Source organism: Hipposideros armiger, unplaced genomic scaffold, assembly GCF_001890085.2.
Source record: "Hipposideros armiger isolate ML-2016 unplaced genomic scaffold, ASM189008v1 scaffold_60, whole genome shotgun sequence".
Lineage (NCBI taxonomy): Eukaryota > Metazoa > Chordata > Mammalia > Chiroptera > Hipposideridae > Hipposideros > Hipposideros armiger.
The window spans coordinates 2313938-2334778 of record NW_017731410.1 but is presented as its reverse complement, the minus strand read 5'-3'; the positions used below and the strand labels follow the sequence as shown (position 1 = coordinate 2334778).

Genomic DNA, 20841 nt, shown 5'->3' with positions numbered 1-20841 from the left:
ACACTGGGATTTAAAAAAAGAATCCATTCACGCAAAGAGCAAACCCCTGGCTGTGATGCCACCTGGTCCCACGGCAGGCAGTGAGAGCTGCTGGGTAGTTCAGCTGTTGAGTTCTGTGGTCTCGTCAATCTCATCTGGATTTTTGGTCATTTTTTCATATTTTCTTTTGAAGAAGCCAAGCTGTAAGATGAGGATGTAAAAATGTTAAGATCTATGGCTTATTTTGTATGGGGCCTGGGACCCCTTTGCCACCCGCTTTCCCCAAAGCCCCTCGGAATCTCGGGCTCTGGAGAGGTGCTGTGCAGACTCCTGAACTCACCTGCTATCAGCCCTTCAGTGAGGGAATTAATGCCCGGGGAGCTCTACTGACTTGCATAAAATTCAACTTTTTAGGGTCCACTTAATTGCAGCTGAATAAAACATTCAGGCTTCTGGATGAAAGGAAGGCTTGGAGCAAAAAAAGCATAGGGACCAAGACCAAGGAGATAAAATCCTTACTGATCGTTTTCAAGGGCATAGGTGAGATTTGCAAAGAAACTTGCATTGCCTTTTTTCTAATGATGGAGGGGGTGCCATATAAAAATTAAAGTTGCTGATGATCAGGAAATTCAAGACAGAGGTCTTTAGGGACCCCTTATTTTTAAATAAGAAACTTTTCTTACCTTCCATAAAATTGCAACCAGAGCTAATAGCAAAACGATTCCAGCAATTACACTTCCTACTATAACTCCAGTTGGGACTTCAGCTTTCTCGTGGGGTTTCATTATCGTGATGGGAATCTGTGAATGTATATACACAACGATTGTTAACTAATTTTAGCACCAAAAAAAAAAAAATGAGATGGTCCAGTCAAATTCAAATTTCATAAATTACGGTCTAGAGAGGTGATGTGACTTGCACATGATCATGTTCCCCAAGTAAACATCGTGCAGTACAAGTTCTAGAGAAAATGTTCCTGCCACGTACAGTCAAGGAATTGAGTTTCCTAGTTTCCTCCCTTTAACTGCATCAGTATTTAGTGGCTAGGTCATCTTTGACAGTCTCAGATGCATTCATTATTTATGAAATAGCAGTTTCGATTTCTTGCATACAGTTTCATCGTCAATTGAAAGCATTTGGAGCCCAGTCTTGGGGAGGGGAGTCAAAGGTCAAACAAATCAACAGCCGGAATCCCTTGTGATTAAATAACTTTGTACCAAGATCCTAAAATGTTGCTTTCTCTTAACTCCCACTCTAGATTACTTGATATGGACTGTTAAAAAGTGGAAGTAATATCTCAGGGCTCAAGTTGACCTTTTCAGCAATAAAATTGTCCTTGAGGCTACCAATGATTCTTTATATCCACTTCCTGGCAAGCTTTGTGACTAATAGAATGGCTGCTCTACGAGTTTTAATAGTAAAACCATATATTCTTTTTTTTAATCGTAGAAAGAATTGCAACCATTTCCTCCACAATGTATATTCTTAAAGACCTGTATTTTGGAGCAAACCAAGGGTACGAAACATTATTTATTTGATTTAATGCTGAATTATAGTGGCAGATAAACTGCTTTTCGTCACAGCATTTTTGAGTTGGGCTAAACTTGAATCTGGCCTTTTGGTGACTATATTTCTTCTCATTTGTAAAGTCAAGAACTAAAATAAGGCTTTATAAATTTAGGAATGAAGTTAAATTCATATAGTTCACTGCTTAATGGCAGTCCTATCTCTACTCTCTACTTCTCTCCATTCCAGAACTCCGAGTCTGAGTTCATGGAACCATAGGAATCCATGAGTATAAAAATTTTAAATGGACCTGGGATTCAAATAAATTTAAGAATCACTTATTTACCTATAGGGATATATTTATTATTTGGATTCCAAATATTCAAAAAATTACCTAATATTTGTTTGGATTCAAAGTATATTTTCGTAGACACAATTAAGTAATAATTGGCCTATTATTTATCAGTATTGCTCAGAGAAAACCAGGAAAAGAAAAATTTCCTAAAGGGTTCATTAAAATTGTTAATTTGTGTTTTCAATTAATACACTTAAATTTAAGACTGCGTTCTAAAGAAAACCCCCAAAACTTCAGCAGAGGTCCAGGTATTGTCTGAGCACTACATTTGTCTACAACGGCCTTTTACAACATCTACAGTACTTTCCTGCCAGGCTGAGTTCATAGCACTTGAGTTTGAAGACTACCTTTCCTTGGACTCTGTTTCTGATTTTCCATGCCCCAGCCCCTGAAGTCTCAGAGGGTGCGGGCCTTGGCAGAAGGTCCTGAGCCAGAGGCAGAAAGGCATCCTTTATTGTGTGGAATCGTTTTCCCTGGGACAAGAGTGGGACCACAGCACGTGTGAGTGCTGCTCGCAGACATTGGGTGAGGTCCAGAGTTCACAGGGCCGCTGGCATGTTCACCAAGTTCATAGGCTACGAGGCCAGCTGCCAAGCAGGCCTTGGGGGAAGAATCTTACATTGCCTTCCAATTTCTAACAAAAGCTTTGGGAGGAAAATGGTCAGGGCTCTGCCAGCAGATTAGCCGGGCATGGAAATCCTGCTCTATCTAAATACGGCACATTCTAAGCAGAGTTTCAATGCAAAGGAAAGTTGTCCCGTGCCAGCCCTGGGAACAGTGAGCCTTTGTTTTCTCTTAAAGTCCATTTTTGTGCAAAACCTTTTTTTTTTTTTTTAATCAAGGGGCGCATTTATCGTTTTCTAGACTGTAAAACTTAATGAATGGACATTTCACACACTGTCAGTGCCTAGCTATAAGGAATACTACTTAGAAAACCCCTCCAATAAATGTCTTATTTATTAAGCACACCTCACTTCTCTTTAAAAAGTACTCCAAACTACAATATGTGATTCCAAGAAGCAGGACTTAGATTTTATGGCCTACAATCTAGACTGTTTTGTGTAAGCGTGAGGAGACAGCAAGAGCTGGAGAAGGGCGCACAAGCAAGATGGAGCCGCTTTTGTTCTGCCTTTTACTGGATCATCGCTTCTGATCCAGCTTTGCTAACATGGGGGGTGGGAGGGTGAGAGCAGGACAAGTCTATCACTGAACACCCTTGCCAAGAGCTCAACATAATAAACAGAGTTTTAGAGTCTCGTTAAGATACTCCTGCATCCATGTTAGGTGAGAAGAGCCACTGTTCTAAGCTCTCAGAAATGGAATGCCTCCTCGACTCTTCCGCCCGTGGGGAGGACGTGAGGTGCTCACCGTGGCAGTGTTGTCTTCGATCACATATATCTGAGGATTATAGGTGTCGACTTCTGCAGAGGCTGTCAGCTGTACTGTCTGGAAAGTCGACTGGAACATAAGAATAAAGAATAGATTTTATCCCAGCAGAAGTTAATCCATAAAACTTGGCATGACTATTACGTACTCGTATGAATTTCCTTATGGAAAAGGACGGAGCTAGTGCCAATTCTGAATAACACTCGAGAAGCTTCGCATGCTGAAATCGGTGATATGTGACAGGACCACACATGAGAAGTTTCCAGGGAATTTAAAACGTTGGGTGACTGGGCCCTGCCATAGTAAAGTAAACCAAATCTTGGGGGGGGTGAGGCCGGGGGGGGGGCAGACATCAGCAGGTTAAAACATCTGTCTAGGTCAGCGGTTCTCAACCTGTGGGTCGCGACCCCTTTGGAGGTTGAACGACTCTTTCACAGGGGTCGCCTAAGACCATCGGAAAACGAAAAGATTTACATTATGATTCATAACAGTAGCAAAATTACAGTTATAGAGTAGCAACGAAAATAATTTTATGGTTGAGGGTCACCACAACATGCGGAACTGTATTAAGGGGTCACGGCATTAGGAAGGTTGAGAACCGCTGGTCTAGGTGATTCAAACTTGAAAACAGCGTTGAAAAAACAAGAGTTTGGAAGTGAAATTTTTAATTAGGAAAGACCATAGTTCAAATTTTTAAAAACTTAATGAAGTTTGCAACATGAGGGGAAATGGCAAACATGATATTTTTTTATATTTACCTGAATAAGTCACATATTGGAATGGAAGATGAGATTAAAATGGAAAGAGAGTTTTTCTTCTGCGTCCATACACATGTAAAATAGTACTATTTAAAAGTACACGAGCTCAGCCATGCATGTGAGCAGCAGACACCCTGAACCTTTGTCACGCTATATAACATGAGTAATGATTTCAGATTTTCTAATCTGAGCATTTCTATAAAAAAATACTGGATTTGGGACAGGCAGATATAAAGGACATATATTTTATGCTGGTGTTTCCAGTAACCCCCTAATATGAAAAGACTTTACATGTATTCCTGGATCTATTGTAGAAAAATAATCTGTTTTTCAATGGAAACATTATTGATGTGTATATTCTTTATTGATGTGTATAATGCAAATATTGGGCCTGATGCTTCCTTTGAAACAGAATATAATACCCAGGTGTGAGAACTGCCTTCACATGCTCTGGCTACTAGGACTAAGTGTTTCTGGTTACTAGGGCATATGATTCAATGTACTCCATGAGGTAATTTGCTAAACTAGATCTGGGAGCCAGAAAGAGAGAATGCATATCCAAAAAGTGAGCAATTTATTTCCTTTCCATGGTTCAGTCTCTGATTACTCTTCTTAATTTTCTCAATATGGAATTACATCAGAAATTAACTCTGATCCCTGCTCTCTTAAACATATGTTATTGGGGGAACATTATGAGTACTGATAATGGTTTACATTAAAAAAAATCTATCAGTTAAGTGAATGCTGGCTTCATTGTCTCTGTAGACTAAAGATGGAAGAATTTCCTTACAACTGATATCTCTACCCTCCCAAGGGAGGCCCACTGCACAGGTACACAGTGTTCTGCAGGGCTAACAACCTGTGGTAGGCGTACTGTGCATGCCTGAGAGAGTGCAGTATCTAGCATTCAACAGGGCTTTTCCTTACAAATGGCAGCCACCAATGCCATCAGTCAGGAGGCCCAAGCAATCCCTTCAGGATAAAACTCACTTGAAATATTAAGTTCATTTGCACTGCATCAGAAAGAGGGTGAAAGGCAGTGCATTACTGGGTTCTAACACAGGAAATGAGATCCGTATTTTACACCGGATCTCCTCGCTGGTCTGAGACCGTCCTCTTGGCTGTTGAAATAGCTGATAACAAGGTGGGGATAAACGCTTGACCTTCCACGAAGGAGGAAGATGTGCAGGACTTGATACACTACAGTAACTCAGGCGTTTTCTCAGAACCATGATGGAAACCGTAAATACTACATACCCTCAGAATTTTGCTCCCAGATATGACTACTGCTTCTGAAAGCCTTTGGGAGGGTACTTTTACAAGTCTTACAGTAAAATGATGTGGCTTTGAACAAACTCAAGAAAAACCCAATGCATTTTACAGAGTCGGCATGATTGCACTTGGATTTGCCACCGTCAGTTTTCCTTCCCAGCTGGCAGAGTTTGCTATGAAAACATTTGTTCCTCAAATCCAAGGGGCCAAGAAGCAGCTGGTGAAACTGAGCACGGAGCTGTAGCAGCTGGGAGGATGGTGTCACAAAGGGCGGGCTTTGCCTCTTACAGGATTTAGGTGTCCTGAGAGCTTGAAAGCAAATGCAGCTAACGAGAAAACAAAATAAAAGAAAGCAAGAAGAAAACTCACCCGCTCACTCCTCCACCCCCCTTCTCTATTTCCCCCCCATCTTTCACTGTTCCTCTTTCTGTTCTGTCTTTATCCAAGAGTATTGCTTATATTTCGACTCCCGGGACGAGCTCTGAGGGGGAGCTTAGCTCTCTATAACTTTAGACAAAACTGCAAAGCAAGGCATGGGGTTTGTTGGAGAGATCATGAAATAGTTAGAAAAGTGGTATTAGAGTCCAGTTGGCAAGCACCTTGCAGACTGATTTATTCGTTAAAAAAAAAAAAACCCCAGAGAGCCACAGCCTCCCCCACCACTCCTCCCCCCACCTCCCGAGGTTTCAGACTGATTTCTCTTCTGCTGCTGCCTCCATCAGAGCCTGTGTTGGCGACAGGAGTAGCTAGCCACTATGCAGTCAGATGTAAGGAGCCCTGTCTGTCCTTATATTTTTCATTCCAGACTGAAATTTTGGCTACCAAAATCTGCTGAAAGGAGATATCACTACTGTTATACCTGCCAAATGGAAAAACACTGACCTTGTTTTGGCACTTTCTCCACTTTTCATGAGATTGAGATGACTTATAAAGGTATATGCACACAGGGCTTTCAGCAGAGACAGGGCCCAGCGGGAGCAGAGAGGTTACCTGGCTCTAACATAGGAAGGTGGATGCTTATGGCAGGTTCATCTGCGGGGTGGTTTGAGACCCATCAGACAATGAGCTGGGAGTTCAAGGAAGGAGACAGGGTCCTGTGTGTTTGGATTTGGGGGTGGTGGAGGAGACGAAGTCAGAACTGCGAAGAGCATGGGGAGGGAGACAGAGCAGGTGGCCCCTCGGACCCCAGCGGCAGCACAGGGGATCTTGACACCTTTCCCAGAGACTGATGGAGTGGGCTGACGTGGAGTCTAAGCATCAGATGCTTTACAAGCACCCCAGGTGATGCTGAGGCACAGCCAGGCCGGGCAAGCTTTTCAAAGGGGCGGAAGCACACTGCTTTCCAGGGTGAGATTGCTCTCGATTATTTGGGCACTGCTGACATCAGCCAGAATACTAATTTTGTGAAAGGGTATGAACCTCTTGACAATAAACCCTTATGATTCCTTGTTGGTAAACCCAATAAATAAAGCTGATACTTACTGCTGCGAAAGTCCCGTTCCAAATTCTGGTGGACACGTTAAGGAAGTACTCTCCTTTCACTTGAGGGTCTTTGAGCCAGCAGGTAACATTTCCACATGAAGCAGTTTTGCAGTTCTTGGGATCAACAGTAAGAGTATAGAGAGGGTTAGTGTGGGCTTTGAAAAATAAATGCTAAAATTGTACAAAGATAGCTAAAACCCAGTGCTGGGAAGGATCTAGGGAAACAGGCAGTCTCATGGACTATTAGTAGTTAGAACTGTTCACCCAGAGATTTTGGCATTGTGCCTCAAAATGTAAAAAAGTAGCATGGGCCATTTATGTTACAGTATACATATGGTCTATACTGATTAATGCTGAGAGGTATGGAGGATTAATATTGAATGTCAACTGTAATTAAAAAAATTAGAACAATTAAAAGAGTGGTCAGCTGTTATATTTCTGTAGAACTTTAGCTTCTTTGTAGTTTGTTGTGTTGTCATGTTTTATGTGGTTTCTATTTAGCAATTGTCATTTTTACAAAATCAAAACATTTTCACAAAAATAAGGAAAACGCTGAGCTATATTTTGGCATACCCTGAGATGAGTTTCTGCTGGGCATTTTTACATATTAGATTTAAACCAACTTACACTGTAATGATACAATAATTACTTTAAAAAAAACCCAACTACATCATTCTCCTATCTTCCTGTTTCCTCCATCCATCATGAAATAAAACAATTTCAATAAAAGGAAAGCAGAATTTCAGTGTTGTTCATTGGGGAGAGCTGTGGGTTTACTGTTTGCTAAATGTTTAGTTATTTAAATAGTAAGTGCCAAGTAAGCATCATGCTAGATGCTAGTCTCTTTCCCAAAGAAAGAGCTCTGGAGCAAGGAGATAATAAATACTGAGAAACAGAGAAGGGTGGCCAAAGAGACATCTTAGCAGCTAAATAAGATGCCAGTGATGACGTGGGAGGGGAGGGGAGGAGCTTCACCCCCAAGCACACGCCCAGCCCCCTCACAGTGCTTGGCAATGTTTCCAAAATGCACACCCCAAAAACAGTTATTTTTACAGAGTGCTTTTGATTTCACGAAATCTGGAACGTGTATTTTGTAAGGCATAAATAATAATTCCAGTAACCCATATTTGAGCATGTAATTCTAAATCTTGCTTCATACTGGCCACTAAAGACAAAATAAGAAAGTTCTGTGATATGAGGTGGTAGGAGAAAAGAAGGTCCTTGATTTCCAGCTAAAACACACAGTTGCCAAAGGAAACTGTCACCCTGTTAACATGTCCTCACCAGTTCTTTTATGTGCCGGAAATTTTCACTCTTGAAAGATACAGAGGAAGATGTTTGGCCTATTTTCAGTGGATTTATTTCAGCCTTACAACTGATGTCACCAGCCTGCAAAAAAAAGGACATCAAATCAGTCTCAGGAAGCAAAACAGTTTTATGAAGTTCCTTACAACCTGTTAGGAAATCCTATTGTCACATGTCGGGGCAGGGTAGGGACTGTTAGGCTTCCTTCACCGTGCTGACCTGGCCACACTTCACGTCATAACTAATAGAAACTCTGTAGCATTCAAATGCTCCTGACATGACTTGATGGGATGGCACTGGTTCTTAACAGCCCGTCTGCGATGAAGACACATTTGCAATAACGATAGGCTGTGAGTGATTCAATTCAGGGTTCTCTCCTGTGGAACACTGTAGAATTTTGACTTCCTGTGGTCACCTATGTACACCACAGGACTAACATTAGAACCAGCTAAGTCAGGGCTAGACAGCCGAGCCAATGCCAAGGGGTTTGGCAAGAGCCATGCTCTTCCAATCAGGCTGCATGTTAGAGCCCCCGGGGGGCTTTTAAAGATTAAACACCAGGGCTAGAGCTTAGCCAGAGAGATTTTGATTCAACTGCCCGAGGAGGGCCTGGGCATCACTCTTACTTAAAAAGAGCGACTGTGGCAATTAGAGTGAGCCGCCAGGGCTGAGTACTTACAGGCCGAAAGTCTAGGCCGAGAGCTTGAAGACCAGCTTTTAATTGCGACGGTGCAGCCCAACTTCCTGCCATGGGCTCAACCTCTCACTTCCTAGTCACCTACTCTGTGAACAGGCTCTGACAAGGTCAGATCTTCACTGGGGCAGGATGGGGCTTTCGGATCATTTCTGCCATTTGTAAATCCCTTGACTCACATTCGTTTTCTTATAAGAATATCCTGTTTCTAATAGGAAATTGACTGCTAGTTAATCGGCAACCAGGAGGCATAGGGTTATAGTCTGTTTCCCATCTGTCGATTGACAGACATGATCACCCCACCTCAGGGGGTGTTTCCATATTGAAAGTGCTCATTTTTATAGGCAGTTCGCTTGCCCGTACCTGATCTGTGTGTATCCCAGTCAGGTACAGCAGTGGGTTCTTTTCCTTGGAGTACTGAGGGATGTGGATGATGACGGAGGCCATGCTTACGGGAACAGTTCCAGTTGTCACCTTCATAGCACGGAAGAACACATTCTGGTTATCGCTACATCATGCACATGTTACAAAGAAAGTGACCTAATAACCTCCGCCTTGATGAAGAGCAACTGTGAAGGGTAGGCTTGAGTCTATAAGGAAGTGAGGGAGTCCTTTATAGTCACACATTGGGTCCCTGTGTTTCCCCTCTTGGAAAAAATCTCAACATCTACAATTTTAACTGGTTAAGTAATTTGTGGCTTAGGAGATGGTTACAAACATCTGCCATCTGTGGAGTTGGGCTGCCAGGACGTGAAGTCCCTCTCTGCCCCTGACGGACAGTGTAGCTTGGGTAGTGTACCAGACCTCCCTGTGCTTGTTTTTCTCATCTGTAAGATAATCGGCAGCTCAGTAGGTGTGCACAGGTATAGCATCTGTTCTCATGGGCGGGGAGTCTGTTCCAACTGGCCTCCTCATGCCCTGCTGGGTGTTAAACATTTTAAATAACACCCACAGGAATAATAACTCTGCCCACGTCATACCTGATCTGAGACTAAATGGATCAACATAGGCAAAGCCCTTGACACAAAGGCGGACACAACACTCTTTGTGAATGTTATTTGTTACTACTAATTGACTAAATGCTTCATTAAAGAAGTAGTTGCTAAATACCATGCATATTTTATAAATTACAGGATCTGGATTATAAATCAAGACTCTCTTAAAGATTTTTTTTTTTTAATCACCAAAGTGCAGGGTTGCAACCATGTAACAGATGAGTAGGAAATGTGAAAAAAACAAAAAAACAAAAAAACCTGTATAGACTCAGGGCAGTGGATCAATTTTTTTTTTACTTTCCAAAGTTTCTGTAACGTTATATTATAAAATAGACACTTTCACAAATTAATTGCCCCTTATATAACAATTTTTACATCAATAATTGCTTATACTAATAGACAATAGAAATTGACTTTAAAATATTTCTAGATACTACCTAGTGTGACTGTACAAAACGCGATTGCTATACATTTCGTAAGCTTCTTAAATAGAAGTGGTCTCCAAAGGATAAATGGGCATACTGATTATATCCCAGAGACTTTTGTCCACAGTAATGCCATTATATTAATGTTCTGTTGATTCATGTTGAACATTTTCTTTCAAAATCTATCAATTATCCCTTACCCAGGACACATAACTATGCACAAGGCCCAGAGGTTTACTTATCTACGATCCATCTTACTGATTCTCAAAGTATGGCAGCTAGTCCAGCAGCATCGCCTTACTAGAAACGCACACTTTTAGGCATTTCTTACTAGAAATGCACATTGTTAGGGCGACCCCACACATACTGAATCAGAAACCCTGGGGATGGAGCCCAGTGACCTGTGTTTTTTTAAGTCTCCAGGTGATTCGAATGCATGTGCAAGTTGGAGAACCGCTCATGCATGTCAACTACCTTTGACTTCTCTTCCTGGCCTCGTTTTTTTCTTTCCCCTCTCTCCTGATTTCCCATCCTTACGACAGGCTTACCAACCTTAATGGAGAAGATGAACTGGGGACCAATATCTTCAAAACTGTGCACGATAGAAGGAACATTCCCATTTGCAGAGACTTCATAAAAGTTTATGTTGGTAAATCTGTTGGATGATGTTTGTAAAGCCACATATTTTAGTTTCTGTCCTTCTCGAAACTTAATATTTCTTTTATTTAAGTATCTTCTAGCTTAAATTACAAGCCAAACAGTTTACATTTAGGTACAAAAACTCTAACTGAAAACAAATACTTATTAACGGCTCTGTGGGCCAGTGTATATTTCTAAGGTGAAAACAAATTCTTTTCAAAGCATTATCCCTTCATGATCTTTCTGCTAAGAATCTTTGCATTATATCTTTATCAGTTGTAAACTTTCTAAAGTAAGTACACATGTATTACTTTAGAACGGATAGTGGACTTCTTCTCAATTGTTCTTATATTGACTGGAGTGTTAATATGGTGGATGCTTAGTCCTTGTTGATTGGATGAATGGATTTGTAAGCTAGATGATTCTCCACTTGGTATGGCTGAAATACAATGATGGGGCATTGGGCATTAGCTCTGGCAGAACTCATTACTGGATGCCTGCGAAACAGGACTTACATTTTTCTTTACTATTCCTTCTTCCTCTCCTTCTCTAGTTCCAAACTTACACTAATGCTTTGACTCTGAACTGTGGTGGTCAGTCTGTTCCCACCACTAGTGTAGAGAGAGACCCAGATGTTTTATTAGACTAGACCTAGAGGCATTGGGCTGATGTGACCTCTTTGCTTGGGATTGCCAATGGGAGTTTGCAATTGAAGTGATGACCAGGCCAGAGGAACCCCAACAGGGTCACTGGGACTGGAATGGAACTGGATACCCTCCCTTCTTCTCACCCATTTCTGGGGCTCTGAGACTGGATTCCAACCAGGGCAGCTTCGTTGGGGGTGGGGAGCAGGTGGCAGGGCTAGGAGTCTGAGAAGCGATATTTATTCCCACCAGAAAAAATCCATCCTAATTATAGGATGTTACTCTATTTCCTAAAAAAAATAAAAATTAATGGACTGCACATTTTCTGAGATCTTAAAAATTTCTTTACTGAAAATCTTGCCTTTCTCTTTTTTTATGCCTCATTAAAAAAACTTTTTCACATTCTCAAAAGGAAAATACGTCATAGGGAGACTTAAATAGGTGTAATATTTGTCAAGGTTATATATACGAGAGGAAACAAAGATCTGTTAGCTTTACATGGAAAATGGGAAAGCCGAATAGGATTTGAAACAGAAAGCCCAGCTGTCTGTGCATGAATTACCTAACCCCTTTGCCTTCCAGGAGATCTTCATATGAACCCCTAAGTACAACCTGTTTTTAAGTACATTAATATGTTCTACGATTGCATTTTTAAAGACATCTGACATTTTTCCATTTGTTACTTAAGTGTCCCTCAAGTTGCTTAAGTATTAGTCAATATATTTATAATAGCAGTTACAATACTTGGGAGATCCTGTTTTAAAAATAATCCTATTGTCATCTATTTCCACCCATGATATTTGTACAGTATAACTTCATATTTATGTAGTAGGGCAGTGGTTGCTAAGGGATATACAATACACAATAATTGGGTAGGACCTTTTTTCAAAAAGCTTACACAGATGTTGGTTAAAAAAATTTGTTTTTACAGCATTGCTTGTAATGGTTAAACAAAACACAATAAAAAATGCAAAACAACCAAATATCTCATTAATATTAAGTCAGTCACATAAATTATGATCCAGCCAGGAATATGACAAGTTAGATCTTTATATCCTGATATGAATTTCTCTAGGATTACATAAAAAATAAGGTACAGAAAGTTTTATTATTCCATTTGGGTAAATAAAATGTGCATGTGTGTGTGTGTGATGCATATGTCTTTATAGATAAACCCACATCTGGAGGGTATTCTGAAAACACTTGAGTTAGTCATCTTTGTTGTGACGAAAGGAGGTGAGGAGGCATGAGTTCATTTTCCATTGTGGATCTTTCTGTAATGTTTGGATTTCCTATTCATGTACATTTCATATCTTCTTTTTAAAAAACATCAAGAGGAATTATCTGGACGGTAGGGTTAAGAGCCACTTTAGCTTTATTCTTGATAATTCTCCATATTAATTTTTAAACTATGATATATATTTTTTAAAGAACATCTCTTTAAAAGAATGTCTTAAGAGTCCAATTTACCATCATAAAATACATAGCTAAGATGTTAGTTAGTAAAAGTGAAACCTCACTTCAATGTTACATTTATTTCATGTTAAAATATCTGAAAAAAAATTGGCCATGGTGGGAGAGTGGAGTCATAAAAAGGCTGTATTAAGAAAAAGCATCTAGACTGAGAAAGAATCAATATAGGTAGGAAAAACAAAATTAAGGCAATATGGTACTATCAATCTCTTTGGCTGCATTTGTCTTCACTTACTTATTACTGAGGGTCCTTTGAAATCTGCAGTTACTGATGACTTTTCAGGGATGGAAGGCTTGGACTGTACTTTGTTTCTGCTTTTGCTATTTGCAACTCACTCAATACAGAAGCATTCTTTTCATCCTTGCTCATGTGTCTCAGACTCTAGCCATAATTGACATATTTTCCTTTTTGTTTTTGCTCATTGATCTGTTGGATGATCTCCATATTCCATGCTTTCAGGGGCTGGAGTGATGTGGTGGGCGTTAGAGTAAGCTGTTGTCACTGGCCACTTGGCAGCCTGGCTTCTTGGGAATACATTGCTGTGTGTTGTCCAGGGGTCATTCATGTGTGCCGGGAAGCTGCCTTACTGCCTCACCAGCGAGAGAACTGGTTCCCAGGCATGGAGGGGACATTATGTGCGGCCTTTGTACTGGCTGGCGTCACTGTGCCCCAGTGTGTCTGTGTTGATGAGACCACTTCGCTTTTCAGTGGGGATGAAGGTGATGATACCAACCTGTTAGCACCTATGGTGAGCAGCACCTGCTACCCACTTCTCAGGACACCTGTCTTTCTGAACATATCAACATAACCGGTGTCAACTAGTACCATTTAGGCCAGTGCTCTCAGGTTTACTTGCTTTGGGCAGACAAGCAAAGGGAATAAAGCATTTCTTCATGGATGACCTGCTTTGCAAAATGCCTCATTTCCTCTTGGTTGGAAGAAACTCCTAATCTGTTATGGAAGGAATTTTCCACCTAGAAACAATTTTTGGGGGACTAGATTCAATATTTGTGGTGGACCTACTATGTGCAAAGCACTGTGCTTGGGGCTTCCATGTCCAGGAATGGGGCTATCGCTTGAGATCGCATATGGACAGCAGGAAAGAGGCATGGAGAAGGAAGCGGTGGCAACTCTCAGGGCCTTAAGTGTTCTGCTTTGACATCTTGGGAAGGTTTGCAGCTTGTCTGAGGGCCTGCAGGGCAGTGTCCCCAGGGCACATGGCCGAAGGGTTATTTCTCTGCCTTCCAGGTGGTGCTCTTGGTCAAAAGATCTACAGAGTTGCTCAAGTTCCCTAGGGAACAGTTTGTCCTGGACTTCTGTTTTAGTTGATAAGGGGAAAGCATTTGAATTCAACTTCTCCAGTTAAGAGTGAGCATATAGAGGACTTGTTTAGTCATGAGTCAAATGTGTGAAAACCAGTGTGATTTCGGTGGTCACAGGCTGCCCCGCTGTTTCACCTACCTTGTTATGTGAATTTCGGCGTCATACAGCAGAGGAATTTTGACCTCGACAAAATTATCTGCCTTGTTTTCTTCCTGGCTTTCACTGTTGAAGCAAGCATTAGGAAATTACTTAAAGAGAAATATTATAAAAGCCATCCATCATCCATTCATGACTTCATTAATGTTTTACCTTGAGGCTTGGAAACTGACAGATGCCTGGTTCTGAAGGTTTTGAAGATTGAAGTCGAAGTTAATAATAAAAGTCACCTATACACAAAATGAAAATTCATCACTCTATGGTGCTTCATACTCAGGGGCCAACATGAAAAAAAAAAGTTTCCCATTTATGTCAACTCACTCCAGTTGGATTCTGAATTTTATATACCTTACACTTTCAGATTTGTAGAACATCTGTTTATTTGCACCTTGCTTTGGCATGCCTCACATTGAGAATTAGAAGGGCTTCACTTTCCACCGACATATACAAGTCATCACATCACAGAACATATACTCGTCTGAATTCAAAAGCTCTGTGCTGCGTGAAATCGGCTTAGCAGGGATTAACAACTGGTATTGGGGGCTCTGTACAGCACTTTGACCAGTGTTGGCCAACGTATTCAGAAAAAAAGAAATTTCCATATCACATGGGCTTTTGGAATGAACTGCCTGGGGGGAATACCATTTTTATTAATAACTTAAAACATTCAGTTGTTTAAAACTTCCCCTCTGAATATGCAGCCAGTTATTCTGTGATGCCTGTCAAATGGCAATACGTAATAAAGGAGAGGGTATGTTGGTGCATTAACACTAGTGCTGAGGAGGGGCTAGAGGGGGTCGGAGGATGAAATGCAAGTGGTACCTGTTGTCCCCTCTTTAAAGCTGGGTAGCCTACGTCGCAGGCAACAGACTTCTGAGAAGTAACCTGGCATGTTACTTCTGTCCCATCAACCTGAACAAGACCAAGGAAACAGTGATCAATTAGTATATAACGTGTGTGTGCTTGCAATCCATGCTGAAGTAACCACATGGTCATGTTAGCTGTAAGGGTGGTTCACACTGAAGTAATTTATTGTCCCTCAAGATCTGAGAATTGTGTTTTGTCCTGGTGGCTAATCTACTATTTTCGTTGCTAAGCAGGACACCCAACAAATCAAAGGAGAGGTCAAGTACTCAAATTTTTACCCAAAAGCAAATCATAGCTCCTCTATTTCAGAAGCACAAAGTAACTTTCATCCAATAGACAGAAATGCTGTCTTGAATACATACCTTTCTCTGAATATATTTACAATTTGTAGTTTCATGAGAAGAAAACAAAATCCTATGTTGGCGTTTATTTATATTTTAAATAATTTAAAGAATGTTTTTTAGTTTTCCTCTGTGTTTTTTTTTTTCTTTTCTCTTTAACAAGTTATTTTGCACAGGAAAGTTAAACACTGAAGTCAGAAAAGGCTTAGAACACTAAACCTAGTAAATTCACATTGACTTTCAACTGGATGAAACCATATTTGAATTCTTGCATCAATTAGGGAGCTAATTTGGAAAATCTCAGCTTTCCCCTCCTCTGCTTTTCATTGCTAGTGCCTGAGGAGGGACCAGGGGGCATTCATGGTCAAGTGTGCTCCTGGTATAGCGATCAAGTCAATATGATTAACTGACCTCGCTGGAATGCGTCATCTTGGCAGCAGTAAGACTTGTGGCTGAGCTGTGGGACTCTAATTTCTCAGAGCAAGTGCCGCTCGGAGCATCTGTGCGGCACCATGGCAGCCTCATCACACAGACGGCTAAGAGGAGTTACGCGAGCATCTGGCCACTGCTGCCAAGTCTCGGGGCAAAGGAAAAACTGACCTGAACTTTGAAGCAGAATTGGCCTCCATACAGACAGCCAGGCTATGTTCTCATGTGGTTTAACTAGTTGGGAGCCACAAAGTAGGACTTATCATGCTGATTATGGTTAAAGGGCTTCTTCAGACAACACAGAGGACAGGGAGGTTTGAGCATAAGGAAGACGGTAATTGACAACGAGTAGGAAACACAACAGCAGAAAGCCCAGGATGTCATCACATACCGGCATGGACCAGGAAGCAAAAAACAAATTTTCTGAAAAATCAACAACAAGTGCAGTGTTGTATGCACTTTCCTTTTTGTTTTTCAGTGTTACTGAAAATGTTATCCTTTTGTTTTGGTTGCTGACAATAAAGGGTTGTGCTCTGTTAAAAAAGGAGAAAAGGAAAAAAAAGTAAGGGGAAAAAGAGGACCAGTATTCAAATACTTCACTAATTAAAAAAAACAAACAAACTCTTTAGATTTATTTGGAATACTGAGAAAACTCCTTAATAATAAACTATCTTCATTGTAAAGTGATACAAGAAATAAGTAAATGCTGTTGGGTTCTCTTCTTTAATTACATGACAGGGAAAGGAACAATCCAAATACAAATGGTTTTATATTTCTTATTGTTTCACTCTTATATGGATGGTAGAAATTAAAATTTAGATTTTAAAGATCTTTGTTACTTATGGATATTTCTTTTGTAGAAAACAATCTCTATAAACATTCACTTGAATAGCATAACCTAATGTGTTTTTTATTTCTGCATTTTACAATGAGCTTTAAAGTAAAACTTACTGAGCAGCTGGGAGCTGTTGGACCTCTAGAACTAGATCAGAGATGCAAACTCCATCATCACCACAGTCTTTATAGAAAGGGATCTGCAAAAAAGGAAGAACAGCCTCAGATATCTGCTCTTCAGTTAAAAAAGTAAATTGTGGGAGAATCCCTATTATTCCGTATTTACATAAAGTTGAGAACCATGCCAAACTGAACAATGTTTTAGGACTATATACGTGTGTAGCAACATCAGAAAGAAAAGCATTGATCAATACAGAATTCAAGTTGCTGATGTCTGGTGAAGCCAGAGAAATGAGGATCTATGGGGGTTGGGAAGGGATACAGGGAACTTTGTAGGTCTTTGTAACATTTTATTTGGGTGGTGAGACCAAGGGTTTTGCTTTATTGTTATTTATTTCTTCAACAAATATTTATTGATCACCTATGGTGGGCCAAGCACTGCTTATGGGGCTGGGAGTAGAGCAGTGAACTAGGAAGACAAAAATCTCAGCCTTCGTGCAACTTACATGCTGGTGAACTTGACACATAAGTAATTCTATTTCCTGTAGAAAATTAACATATCAAAGGTTATGCCCTAAGTATCTTTCAAACACTAAACTGCAGTGACTCTGAAACTCTGTTAGCTGGTCTGAATTCGAGGAAGGGCAAACCATACTTACACTGAAGATCTTGGCAGTGTCGTCGTAGGCTTCTAGGGCAGGGCTGGTGCCAGGATTTGCCAGGCTGATGTTCACACACAGGTCCAAGGCGTTGACAACATCAGAAGGCTCCTAACACACACACACACACACACACACACACACACACACACACGAGTTTATTAGGGCATGGCAGCTTTAAAACAAGACAATGACCAGAACAATAAAGAACCCAGCCCACTCTCAATTATTTAGAATATCCTTGTTCTGAATTTTCAAGACCCTTGCTGCTTCTCTTCTGTCCTATAATTCTGCTCTTAGCTTCTTCATGACTAAGAAAATCAAAGACATGGGTTTAGGAAATATCGGAAGCAGCAATCCCCAGTTAAGCTCATCAGTAATCTCATTAATTACACACAATTATAAATAGACGATGTGTCCAGTTTTAATGCGCTGAAGGCCCTTATGTCAGTATCCAGCTCTTGGGTTGTTGGCTATGTCCTTTCAATTTCTATTGAAGACTTAGACTCCTTAGGCATCCTGGCCAAGTCTCCGGGAGGGAATACTGTGACCTTGAAGGGAAGGTACTCAGCGCTGGCTGTCAGGCAGTGGACACGAGTCTCCCTTCCTTAGTCAGAACCTAACTCTTCTCTACAAAACCAGATAAAGGGGATGCCCACATCTGCAACCAACTCCCCCAACTTCTGGCTCTAGCTGACTGAGAAGCTGCACTGCTTCTGCACGTAGAAGATGAGGCACATGTCACTCAGCAGTCCTTGAAACCGATGCTACCCAGCTATAAGTACTACCCCTCCACTCTGCGTTTAGTATAGAAGGGGAGCGTTTGCAGTGTTCTAGGAGTCATGGGCCACTTTGTTTTTGAGTCTTCCTGTCGAATGAAAAATGTAAAAATGCCAAAACAGGGTTGCAAGTGTCATCTAGCCGTCCTCGCACAGACATCTTCCCAGGTCTTGTCAGGAAAGAACAATGTACAAATGATGAACACTAAAAATTGAATTTGCCTTTTCCTGAGAAGTGATATTTCTGTTATCATTTAGTGCATTCACAGGTGGGACTTAACTATTGCCTTGAGCCCTTTTGGGGGGGCCTGACTACTAGGACGGCTTCCCGACTCCAAAGCAATGCTTCCTCAGCTGGCTGCAGGGTTGGCACGTGGGATGGACTTTGGTATTGATATCAAATAGGGTGTGTTAACTGAAATGTCTCTTAGCTGAGCAGAAGAACACATGCCGTCTAAACACTTCACAAGTGCACACGAGAGTGAACAGGATCTGTATACAAACAACAGCCTAGCTGTCTTCATTCCCCACAATGGATTACATATTTAATTTGATCTACCACTTTGCTCAAGGAAAGGAGAGAATGGAAACCAGCTTTTATCCCTTTAAATAATCTGTATAATGGGCCCTTAACAACAGAACAAGTCCTGGCCTTCACAAATAAGAAACCTTCAACTTGAACAGTAAACAACTCAACTGATTTTAATTCATCTAAGCATCCACTTAACCCTTATACTTAATGTTTCTTGAGATGTGGTCTCTGCACCATCCATCTATATAAGAAATATATGGGGATGACATTCCAACCCCCAAATTTCTGGTGGTGGGTCCCAGAATATGCATTTTGTGAAAGTTTCCTTGGTAATTCTTATGCATCTTAAACTCTAAGAACCATATTCTAGAAAAGTTCTTAAACAGCTTTTAAAAATGGTTTCCTGAGTAAATTATACTTTAAAAAATCATTATGTGATTTCTAGGGGGAAATATTCATATAATTTGTAAAATGAATTTCCTATTGGAAGTTTTCTACTAAGAGCACTTTTCCTACTTGGGAGACTTTCAAAATCCATTTGAACTATAGTAATTATGGCATAAGATTAGAGCCCGTAATTTTTACCTCATAATCTAACATCCTTCACTTATATTAATTTTAATCCAATAGTGGAAAACACAATTGGAAGTGTCCTTTTCAGTAGCTTAGAAGTGAATAAAATTTTTCCATGATAGGAAAATGTCAAAATAAAATTTACTATCACCTAAAAGTTCTCCCTGTTAAACACTTAATAAAGCACTGTATCTTTGATTTCTTTAAGAATTTTATATGTATCCATTTTAGTTGCAATCCCAAATAAAAGTTAATGCTACTAACTTATTAATAATAAAATGTGACCATATATTAGCATAAAGGAAATGTGCTTCCTGTTCATAGAATTAGAAAAGCTTTTAATTAGAAGGACAGGTGTATTCTAACTCCAAAGTTTTCATTTTAGATTTTCCTCATTCATTAGTCTTTAAGAAGAAATGAGAGGAAAAGGGATGACTCTGAGGCCTCACCTGTATGTGGATGATGAACTCAGAGCAACTCTGTGCTTGATTTACTATCATATTCTTCTGCAGGTACCTTTCATTATTTTCTTTAAATAACCCCCTGGATGTTACTCTGGATGAATGTAGGTCTGCATCAATTGTGATGTTATATATAATGGCTATGATAAAAATCATAAAGAAATGTTATTACAAAAACATTTTTTTAAGGCAAAAGCATCCCTGCTTCATTGTGTCTTATTGGATCAAGTTTCTGACTTCGAGAAAATATAAAATGGTCTTTAAATTGAGAATTGTGAATCATGGCTAGTCCATGACATTTGTAATTCTAGCTCTGGTATGATATATGTGACTGTGGATACAAAGAAATGTGATTTAAAGAAATGTGGCTTGAAGCAGTGGAAAGAAAAGTGGACTTGCCACTGGGAAATCTGAATGAAGTTGGTCAAATTACTCCCGCAAACATCATTTTCCAGACATCATCCATAACAGGGTAATACAAAAGGAAAGGAACAGTTACTGAGTGCCTACGATTGAACACATTCTTCTATGTTACCTCTTACAAGTGTTACATTAAACCTGGAAAGTAGATATTATGATCTTATTTTTCAGATAATGAACAAAATAAAAGAGGTAAAATAATTCACTTTAGTTCACACAACTAGGGCATGGTCAGAAATAAAATCTGGGTAATTTTGAAATCGTACCCCATGTTTTTGCTGTTGCTATGCAGTTGTGAGGAAAACTGTGATTTGAGGATTGATTGAGATCTCCCAAGGGGACATGTGTGGTTCCTGACATATTCTAGATCAGCGTTTCTCAACCTTCCTAATGCCGCGACCCCTTAATACAGTTCCTCATGTTGTGGTGACCC

General features: G+C 40.3%; 1 protein-coding gene across 1 annotated transcript in view; it reads right to left on the bottom strand.

Moving 5' to 3' along the window:
- Window positions 1-63: 63 nt before the first annotated feature.
- The window catches only part of ITGA2 (integrin subunit alpha 2), a 52172-nt gene continuing 31394 nt past the window's right edge, over window positions 64-20841 (bottom strand). Inside the window, exons 17-30 of the mRNA XM_019641429.1 lie at window positions 19977-20128; window positions 17644-17754; window positions 16982-17064; window positions 16422-16563; window positions 15216-15305; window positions 14547-14623; window positions 14376-14459; window positions 10710-10812; window positions 9101-9211; window positions 8023-8127; window positions 6739-6852; window positions 3209-3298; window positions 663-779; window positions 64-180 (exon numbers count right to left, since the gene is read on the bottom strand). Of these exons, the coding sequence (XP_019496974.1) occupies window positions 100-180; window positions 663-779; window positions 3209-3298; window positions 6739-6852; window positions 8023-8127; window positions 9101-9211; window positions 10710-10812; window positions 14376-14459; window positions 14547-14623; window positions 15216-15305; window positions 16422-16563; window positions 16982-17064; window positions 17644-17754; window positions 19977-20128 (1460 nt within the window). The 3' untranslated portion in view covers window positions 64-99. The remainder of the gene's footprint in view (window positions 181-662; window positions 780-3208; window positions 3299-6738; window positions 6853-8022; window positions 8128-9100; window positions 9212-10709; window positions 10813-14375; window positions 14460-14546; window positions 14624-15215; window positions 15306-16421; window positions 16564-16981; window positions 17065-17643; window positions 17755-19976; window positions 20129-20841) is intronic.